The 10,663-nt window shown below is 41.2% G+C and overlaps 1 protein-coding gene across 1 annotated transcript; it reads right to left on the reverse strand.

The window, feature by feature from the left end:
- Positions 1 to 3,119: 3,119 nt before the first annotated feature.
- Positions 3,120 to 10,641, reverse strand: RPL9 (ribosomal protein L9). Its single transcript, XM_030563148.1, has 8 exons — positions 10,579 to 10,641; positions 10,022 to 10,068; positions 9,824 to 9,939; positions 8,723 to 8,818; positions 8,059 to 8,191; positions 6,258 to 6,338; positions 5,599 to 5,716; positions 3,120 to 3,254 (listed from the first exon to the last, which is right to left on the reverse strand). Exons 2-7 carry the CDS (start codon positions 10,065 to 10,067, stop codon positions 5,610 to 5,612), a joined length of 579 nt encoding a protein of 192 aa, XP_030419008.1. The 5' UTR covers position 10,068; positions 10,579 to 10,641; the 3' UTR covers positions 3,120 to 3,254; positions 5,599 to 5,609.
- Positions 10,642 to 10,663: the final 22 nt, after the last annotated feature.

Here is a 10,663-nt window from a genome sequence, read left to right on the forward strand (position 1 = left end):
ATCAGGACCAACCACTAGTTCATTTTCTAGTAGGCATGGGCTTATGCATGCACCGATCATCATACCGACACTCTGTTGAGGAACACTGCATCAGCCAGTGACCATGGTTGATGGCATACCAGGTATTGTAAAGTGAAGCTCCCAGACCAACCTTGCAACTCCACAAGTCTCTACAGCAACAATGGCAGGTAGAGCCAAGGCACATACACCTTCATGCATTAGTAGAAGGATTGAGCGCACAACATGCTGGGGTATTTGTCCATCCTGGTGACATGGCAGACAGCATGCAATGCTACTTTTCAATGTAGAAAGAAATCAGACGAAGGACAGATCTCTCCCTCTGTCCTTGAGCAGGAGATAGGCAGCCTTAACTGAAACTTGTGTATATTTGTAAAAGATATTCTAGTTAAGCGGAAACAGTGAGTACCGGTTTTGAGGCTTATCACCTACTTTGAGAGATTGCATCATTAAAATTTTTAACTATGTGGCATACAAAGAACTGCAGAGCTTTGCATTTATTCCCACATTTCTTTACAAAGAGTATTTCTTCAAAGCTTATATGAATAAGTTAGTAATGGTGTTACTGAAATACGGGGTTTCTCTAGTTGAGAGTTAACAGCCTGACAGGGATAAGGAAAAGATGCTTTATTTTGCAGAAGAAAGGAGAGCCTTGTATCTTGGTACAAAAAACTTTGTTTTATATAAATTTTATAAGCTTTTTATATATTTTTAGACAGACTTTTGCGTGTTAATACTTGATTGGTAGGTGTTAAAACTTTGGGCTTTTGTTATTTGTTTAGTAAAAACTAGTTTGAAGCAAGTTTTGTTTGCTTTGAGGCAGAAGAGAAAAGAACAGTTTAAAAGTTTAGGGTACTGTGTATGTGAGGCTTTTACTTTTTTTTACTGGCTGCTTATAAGCTATCAAGGGGGGCTACCTTAACTTTTAGGTTTTTTTTTGAGCCTGACAAGCCCAGATTGTCAGGCCCATTATGTAATTTATGATTAAGTTGAAGAGACGGGTACTGGTTTTTTTTTATGGACAGCACAGCCTCTGGTCACAGCATTACATACACTTTGCACATTGCATTAGTACCCAAACAATACATAGAAAGGAGGAAAACAATTTATTTTATAATTGTTTGGAAAAGGCCAGTAAACCATGACTTAAGGTTTGGGAGGAGGTTTTTAAAATTAAAGGTGTGATTAAGAGATACAGCATGGAAAACAATAGCAGCATTTTTAATAGCTTGTAAATTTTTTTAAATTAAGCTAGTGATTAATATAAAAACAGCATTTTTTTTTAATGCGAGCACAAGCTTCCCCTAATTTAGCATTTATGGCATTTAGCACACATTTTGCATAGTCACTTCTGCTACTTTATTAATTTTTTGTTGTAATTTTTGAAAAGCATTTATTGATGCATTAGCTGGTTTTTTTTGAGCTTTCACAATGATACTGCAGATTTTATATGCAAAGTGTTAATGTGACAGCGCTACAGTCATCACAAACTTGTTAGCCCTGCAGCCACACACTAAGAAAAACTCAACCATAGAGCAGTTCACTCCAAGATGATAGACCAGGGGTCAGCAAACTTTCAGAAGTGGTGTGCCAAGTCTTCATTTATTCACTCTAATGTAAGATTTTGTGCGCCAGGAATGTTTTTAGAAGGTCTCTTTCTAAGTCTATAATATATAACTGAACTGTTGTTGTATGTAAAGTAAATAAGGTTTTAAAATGTTTAAGAAGCTTCATTTAAAATTAAATTAAAATGCAGAGCCCCCCAGACTGGTGGCCAGGGCCCAGGCAGTGTGCCAATGAAAATCAGCTTGAGTGTTGCCTTTGGCGCACGTGCCATAGGTTGCCTACCCCTGTGATAGATGGTACCCACACTATTCAAAGCATCTATTTAGACTCTGCAGCAAAGACCTATGATTTCTGCAGTAATTCCATTTAATCTAAGTATGGTGGCAGTTAAATAACTGAAATTAACACAACAGTAGTCTTGTTTTTGACTAAGTTCATGAAGGCCGTACTCAATTAAATGGCATGTTTGTCTGTAGCCCAGTAACTTTTGAACGCTCTAGTTCTAAATTTCAGGAAACACTGAAGACATCAAAAGGGAGAAAATGGAGAACATATGAAGCCCCCTAGCCAGTTCCAAGCACCTCATAAATTGTCTAAAACTGAAACAACTGGTTGATGGCATCCATTAAAATCCCCTGGCAAGACAATTCTTCTATCTCATCTCAGCCTGTCCTCCCACTAGTTTAACATGTTCACACTCTTCGATTATTTATTCCTCAGGCAGAAAAATGCTAGGGGAAGAGGGTAACACGGGGGAGAAAATGGGAGGCACAGAGTCCCTTCCTTGAAGGAATGAGGGTTTGGAGCCCCCCACTACAGGGGGCAAAAGTGGGGGACTTGGGAATGGGTGGAAGGAAGAATGGGGCACACAAAGAGCTCCTTCCATAGGAGTCTCCAAGAAACTCTGGTGAGGGCACTGCAGGGAGTCCCTGACACAGAGGGATGTACAGTAGCATATATGAAGTTTGTGGAGTGGAATAGAGGGATCCATGCAATGAATGTGGCCTACATGAGCATAAAGTGTGCAGCCCCCACTGATATTTAAGTTGGATTCTATTGTCCTCATCTTTAGTCTTCAGTTTACAATGATAACTTGACTAAAGAAGCTGGTGGTGAACCAGGTTTTAGGAACTGTCAAGGCTAATCTGAACCTTTGAAATCAGAGAAAGAATGAAATGGGATTGCAGAATAAAAATATTACAGTTTGCTGCTTCTGTTGAAGTGATCAACAGTTTTCACCATTTAAAAATCTTTGTTTCAGAGTTAGCACTTCAATTACATGAACTGGACAGTCCATACATCCTCAAATGATTTCTCTGAGATGCTCTCTTTTACAGCAGGGTTCTGAGAGGCTATGAGTTAAGTACACTGTTAATGGATGGCAAAAACGTACACAACAGTATATTATGGCACCTTGCAAAACTAACTTGGGGAACTGCTTCTCCAAACAATTATATTTTTAGATTTTAAATTTAATATAAAAATACACAGAATGATAGCCATTGTTATTCAGCTCTTAAAGACAGAAGCCAAAATCTGGAATATTTGTTTTATTTTTTAAAACATATTGTCGTGTTCAGTTTTTACATTAGACTTCCCATTTGGTACTTGATACAGCAAGTAGTAAGTTACAGATGTTCCGCTCGTTGTTTGTTTCAGAATCTAGACAACTGTAAGAAGAGTGCTAAATTATTATATATACAGTTTTAAGCTTTACTAAGTCAGTACAATCCCCTCTGAATTCCCTTAGATTTATTACAACAAGTTTGTGGAAATCTCAATGTATTTTAAAAGCATATCTGATATATAGGATAGAAAACTGTTCCACTTGCTAAGCATCACTCAAGAACTCAGACATGGAATCATGTCACATTTTGATCATTTAAGCAGGAACACAGTTCAGATGCAATAGAAATAGCTTTTCTTCACCCATTTTTAAAGCAAATGGTCAAATTCAATGGCTCAAGAGTGATTTATCCTCTCCCTCCCTCAAAAAAGCAGCACAAAAAACAAATCGTCTTGCACATGGCTGAAGTTACTTCTATAAGGCAGGTGATAATAGGGTAGATGTTTTAAATTGGCTTTGTTTGTTTCAAGTGGAATCCACTAATACACCTCTACCCCGATATAACAGTCCTGGGGAGACAAAAAATCTCACCATGTTATATCTAACTTGCTTTGCCCCCCTCCCCCTCCCATTACCTGACCATCCCCTCCAGAGACCCCCCCCCAATCACCCCCAGGACCTCACCCTCTACCCAAACCCCCTGTCCCCTGACTGATCCAACCCCTATCCACCCCCACCTGCCAGGCACTCACTGGCAGTGGCGGGAAGCAGAGCAGCACGACCCCAGTCCCTTCCACTCTGCCAGCTCCCAGCTGCGGTGCTCCGCTTCCTACCGTCGGTGAGCGCAGGGAGGTTGGGGGAAAGGATCCACCCCCCCCACTCACCTGCTGCAGGAAGCGGAGCGACGTGGCCCCAGCCCGCTCTGCTTTCCTTGCCCTGGCCCCAGCCGTGTCGCTGGTGGGAAGCTGGGGAAAGGTCCTGCACTTACCTGTCCAGCGGGAAGTGAAGCGCTGTAGCTGGCGTGGGGGGATCCCTTCCCCCAAGCGACACAGCTAGGGCAAGGGAAGCAGAGCAGGCTGCTCCCGGCCCCCTGCTAATCCCCTGGGCCACTCTGGGACAAAAGTGCCCTCTCTCAGCTCCTGCTCCCCAGACCCTGGGGGTGGGTGGGAAGCCTCTGACTGCCCCCAAGACCCCTTACCCCTTATCAAACCCCTTGGCCCTGGCCTGGTCCAGCGCTCTTAACACGCTGCTCAGAGCAGCATCTCAGAGCTTTACCGTGTTTATGCGAACCTGTGTTATATTGGGATAGAGGTGTACTAACGTTAAGATTACTGTACTGTACTAAAATTTTACTAAAGTTAAAACAGATATAGCCAATTTGCATATCCCTTGCTTTTATGCTGCAGAAGGTACTCATGACGCTAATTTTAAATGCAACTTGAGACTTTTGCAGCCACCTGACACTCCGGTATATTTTACAAACAAAATATAACCATATTTGGATGAAAAAGCTGGTGGAATAAACCTCTTCTGCAGATCCGTGAAAAGATCCCAAAGGAAAAGCTTGAAGCACCATCTTAACTGAAAGTTACTTCCATAATATTACGTGTTGCAGTTTCATTGTTTGGTAACTTAAAGAGGACAAATATAAATGTATCTAGAAACTCAGTAGTCAAAGGGTAGTGCATCAATTATTCAAAGTTTAAAACATTATCCGCTCTTCAAGTGAAAGGATGTCATGCTGGTGGATTTATAGCAACAGAATGGCAAAAATACTAAGCAATGAATATGCTGCTAAATCTTCCTATCAATACACTGCTCTGGGCCATCACCAAATTAAGGAGCAAAAGTCTTACCACCAAATTCAAACGAATCTGCACTCCAATGCCTCAAACCAGAAAGAAATCTGAAGAGCAGCTCAAGAGTGACAAAATATTGCTTGAAGACCTCAGCTATGGCATTATGCACCATGCCCAGGAGAACAAAGCCCAGACCTGATCTACACTTAATTTTTACCAATTTAACTATCAGTCAGGGGTAAAAATTTTTACTGACAATTAAACCAGTAAATACTCGTGTTGATGCATCTGTACTAGTATAGAGGTGCTTTATTATTAGCATTGCTCATTTTGCTTCCTGAATCAGAATAAGCTACACTGGTTTAAGCACTTTTATATCAGTATGATTACATATAACCATACTGGGGGTTGCCTCTAACTATATTAATAACATACTTAAAGCAGCAAAACTTAACTATAGACAAGTCCCTACTAGCAAGCAACTTTTCATATATGTTAGCTCTTCAAGACCACTGCCCCACCCTCCCATATCTATCATTATTCCTGTTCCCAAAATCTGCTAACGTCTTTAAGACAGGGACCTGATTTATCAAGTTACACATACACTTTGAAGTTATAAGACAAAATGTTACTGCTTAAAATACCAACCTATTATAGTTTTATTCATCAGCCTGTTGTACTGTCCCCTTCTCGGAAACATAGATACCATCCAAGAATTTTCTGATATCCTTATTCTTGACTGTGGTGGCCTGCTGGATCAAGGCAGCTACAGAAAAAAAACAAGAAATTTAAGACATGGCAAGGACACTGCCCTAACACAGCCCATTCTTATGCACACTCCAACATTTCAGCTGATGACAAAACTAACAGGAAATGAACTAGCTTAGAAGGGACACTGCCAACTTGAAACAACTAAACTTCTTTTTAAGCAGCCTAGAACTTTCAGGTGCCAGCTCCTCTCGCCAATATGAGTTTTACATTCATGTTTTTAAATGTTTTTCTGCTGCTGCGTAAAAGACCCAAACAAAATAAAGCTATACAGGGAAAGCAATATAACTGACCAAGTAAATGCACTGACAACTAATCTTTATGTTTTACATTCTTAGCAATAAGTAGTACTTAATTTTTGGATAGAATTTGATTTGAGCTATCACTTCAATTCCATAAGAAGTTTTTCAGGAACAGTATGTATTAAAATATAAAAAAAGTTCCTGAATTAAACTGACACCTGCAAATAAAATGGCTATTATCACAATATAGTGACATCTCCCTCCCTCCTTCCCTCCATAAATACTTAGTATACAAACCTGAGTTGGATACCAGTTCAATGTCATTCCCTTCAAGAATCAACTCATCCTTCTGGGCTTGAGATACTGCACAGGCAACACCTAAGAGAAAGGAAAGTACACAGTAAGCTGAATATTTATCTGTGGAGGCATGGCAGATGCACTTTCTGTAACTTATAAACATTCAAGGAAAAACAGTCGCTGTTTCAGAAATCTTGTCTGACTTCACGTATAGACCCGTAAGAGACAATATGGATATTACAAGAATTACTTTCCATTATTTATTATGGTAGCATCCAGAGGCCAATATTAGGACTGCTCCTGCTTTATGCTAGGCACTATACATACAAAGTTTCAGCTGCTTTCTATTATAAACCCAATTAAGACCTTCGCACCCTGCAACTCAAATCAAAACCACCGCCTGAAGTGTAACATTCACAGATACAAGAGTTTGAAAATTTAAGAATCCATTTTGGATAGTTTTACAGCTAGTCTGTTAAGCTCCAAATTTGGCTGAACGTTATTCAGTTATCACTTGGGCACTTTAGAAGTTTTGATGGCTAGTTTTGGACATGTCTGCTACTTTACTTTTTAAATCAAGAACTGCACAAGTGAGATTAGTGAGGCCAGCCATTTGATCAAAATTTTACCTCTTACCTTCCATGCAGGCCAAAGACATTCCTGTATCTTCACACAGTCCTCAGAGACCCACCACTATCATTCCATTATAAACCACAAAGATATCAAACAGATCAACCTAATTTACTCAGAAGTCCTTCCCATTGTCAGGTAATAAGTGTCCATTATAGCCCGTATTCATATCTGGCTGTGAATTCACAAACTTTAGACAATTCTGAATATGAGCAAGTGCTGATTACTTCATTAACTCCAATCTACTTGTCAAAATGTCAAATCGAACACTGTTTGCTAATACCAATACTACTGGTGTTTTCAAAAAGATCCCAAAGGCTTAAATATTTTTTGTGAATGAAGTTGTAGTACAATGGGTAAGATCAGTTTATAGGAAGGTAACTGAAACAATTTGTACTCTTAGAGCATGTGCAGAAACGTTCTGAAATGCCTCCAGTGGCAGATATTTAATCTCTACAGGTATAAAATGAAGTTAGGGTTACATGTCTATTTGTCCAATAAACTTAACCAAAATGCCTATTGCCACAAACACATAACATACTGATGAGGTACAGGTAAGAGTATGTGTCAAATGAATAAAATTGTTTGAAATTGTACTTTTGAAAGATTTCTGCAGATAGGCCGCAAACTAAGCTTTTCATATGCATCCTTAAAATAAACGTAAAGTTCTTACAGCAGTTAATTTTTCTGTAGTCACTGCATTAAAGAGACTGAACACTGACCGCCGTACATAAAGCTACAACTTTACAAGCTCCATCAAGATTCCTAGTTCTTTTAAGTCTTCCTAAATTAAATATTTCAAATGATAATGTTTAGAACAAAGCCAAAAGCAGAAGTGTGTTATGGATGTCTCTTGGAAACCAATAAAATCAAGATTACATATGCGGGGGTGCCGATGCAAAATATGGACCTTCAGAAAAAATCTGGATCTATCCAGGTTTATTAAGAGATTGATCAACATCTGAAAATCATATTCACAGCTTCTATCGAAATCGATCTGTTGCGAGCACCTAGCACTTTTGAAAGTCAGGCCATAAACAATATGTCTTCTGATGCCCGTTACAAAGTTCACAGCATTGAATCTTACTAGAAATAAGTTTGTTACAAAAACACATTCACAGCATGATATCCACTTCAATAAGCGAAGTACAAGGCCTCTAACGATACTTACCTGGTCTCATGCGCACCCTGCGGATGTATTTCTCTCCCAGGAAGTTACGGATTTCCACAAGTGAGCCATTGTCCTGTATAACTACGTTGATGGGGAAGTGAGCATACACAGACCTCATTTTGTAACGAAAGCCCTGGGAGTAATCAAATCAAAAATGTTACAGTAACATTTCTCAAACTGGGGGCAGGATTGGAGTGGTGGCAGGAAGAGGTGAGGCCTTAAGGGAAGGGTAGAGTGGGGGTGGAGCCTCAGTGGGGGGGACTTGGGAGGATGCAGCAAATTTTTAAAACAAAATGGGGGTCCTCAGGTTACTGACGTTTGAGAACCGCTTTGTTACAGAACTAGAAGACTCCAAAACTAGGAGATACATTTAAGAGTTACTTGACAAATCTGATGAAATGTTAGATAGTTTCTGAAGAGTATTTTAACTTTTAATAGAGAAGAGTTGCTTTTGAAGCATCAAGCCCCAAAGGTCTTTAATGTTTATGCTTAATGTTCTCTCCCAACTCTAAAGTGATCTCACTGGCAAAGACAGATCACAGCTAACCCATACTGAACACAGTACCTTTCATTTTGCATGGCTAAAAAAATTCTCGTAAGAATGAAGTTGTCTGATATTGTTAAGAATCACATGACAAATATTCTATTTCAAAATAAAACTTACCAACGTGACACCTTTGATCATGTTTTGAACATGACTGCAAATTGTACGAACTGTTGCCAGCTCCTTTCTGTTACCCCACCATTTGTCAACCCGTAGCTATAATAAAAGTTCAGCAGTGTTCAGTTTCAATTCAAAATTAACAAACGTTTCCCATAAGAAATTAAACTGTTTTCTGTATAACCTTCAGCAAATCACTTAATCTCCACAAGTCCCAATTTCCACATTTGTGAAATGGAGCTTTTAACATGTATAAAGGAGTTTGAGGAATACTGATGCAAAGTGCTTTAAAACCTTCAGACGACAAATATTAGTGTGAATGCAAAATATTGAACAGGCAAAGAAAACACAGGACAACAACAAAGCAAACTTCCCGGCACTGTTCCATCAACATTTTCCTGAATTGATTGTCTAGGTGAGAAGCTAGCTCCTTTTCTATAGGCATTCAAATTTTTGACCTCTCCACACTATCAACTATGGTGATGGCAAGTTTTGTGCTATTAAAAGACATGCCCAAGAAAATTTAACTCAGATGCACTGAGCTATCAATACAGCAGAAGTCTAGGTTAATCTTGCTTACTACATATAGTTACAGTTTAAATAATAAAATTCTATACTGAACAAAATTAATTTGGAAATCTAAAAGCGTCATTCAGTAAATGAAAAAGAAGTTAATTCAATGTTTCTAGTTACATACCTAATCCACAATTTTTAACATTAAAACTACCCCAAAACTGTAGCTCCAAAATGGAACATTTAAAAGGAGCATGCCCACTGACAGACAGACACCCATAATACCTGACTGCATATCAATACTGAACCCTGGCTCAAACACCCAAAATGTGCCTAGCCATCTTAGAAATGTATACGACACCTATCTGTGTATCTGACCACCTCATAATCTTAGTATTTAGTCTCAAAACAACTTGTGAGGTAAGAAAGTACTACTGTCATTTTTTAAAAATATAAGAACTCAGACAAGCAAGGCTAAGTGACTTTCCAAAGATCACACAGGAGGTTTGAGTCCCTCATTAGTATCCTAGACACTGGATCATCCTTTCTATGAATATGAAAATAATCCCAAAATATCCCTGCAATGCTCACCTTTTTGTGCTTCTTTCCCAAGAGGGAGAGCTCTACATTGATGTGGTTAAAATCCCGGCGCAAAGTTCCTCTGGGACCTTTCACAATAACCGCCCGGCCCCTCAGAGAAATGTCGACTGGAAAACAAGGAAAGCTAGTGTTATACCACGTTGCAGGACGAGAATACGAAGCTTAGGTGGGACTAGCAAAGGACTGTACCTTTCTCCGGGATGTCAACAGTCTGGTTGCTGAGAATGGTCTTCATTCTACAAGGACAACCACAGGGGTGAGGGCAGAGACACCGCGACACCGCACTGCCCCTTTCCCAGCCCGCACTAAGCCCGGCCAAGCTTCTTCCAACCGGGGCCCACAGACCAAGGGAGCGGCCGCTGCGCCGCTACACACCCCGGCCACGCCACGCACGGGGGCCGGAACGAGCCCCGCGCCTGGACACCCGCCATTAACGCGCCACAGCAGGTGCGCCGGATCACTGCGGGCGGGGTAGGCTCAGCCTCCCGCGCGGCGAGAGGCCGCCGCAGCCCCGGCCCGGCAAGGGGGGCGGGGGGAGAACCAGCGCCAGGCCCCGGCCGAGCGTCCCCGAGACGGGGGTGGGGGAGGTGTCCGGGGCTCTGCCCGCCGACCGGGCGGCAGGCACCTCCCCGGGGCGCCCAGTACAGTCCTCAGAGCCTCCGTGTGCCCGGCGCGGCATCGTCGGGGCGCGGGAGGGGCCCGGGGCGCTGGATGGCAGCAGATGGCGGAACAAGCACCCTCCTCACCTCGCTGCAGACCGAGGGGAAAGGGAGAGCGTCTTTCGTCATCGCGTTCTTGTATCCCTTCCGTCTAGGCCTGACGTCATCACGC

Source organism: Gopherus evgoodei, chromosome 5 (assembly GCF_007399415.2).
Source record: "Gopherus evgoodei ecotype Sinaloan lineage chromosome 5, rGopEvg1_v1.p, whole genome shotgun sequence".
In the NCBI taxonomy this organism is placed as follows: domain Eukaryota; kingdom Metazoa; phylum Chordata; order Testudines; family Testudinidae; genus Gopherus; species Gopherus evgoodei.

What these genes read in the sequence shown, in the direction of transcription:
- RPL9 (XM_030563148.1), bottom strand. Translation starts at nt 10,067, where the DNA reads ATGAAGACCATTCTCAGCAACCAGACTGTTGACATCCCGGAGAAAG. An exon ending in TGGGAAAGAAGCACAAAAAG is followed by an intron (nt 8,819 to 9,823) that starts GTGAGCATTGCA and finishes CTTTTATTATAG; the next exon opens with CTACGGGTTGACAAATGGTG. An exon ending in TGATCAAAGGTGTCACGTTG is followed by an intron (nt 8,192 to 8,722) that starts GTAAGTTTTATT and finishes GATTACTCCCAG; the next exon opens with GGCTTTCGTTACAAAATGAG.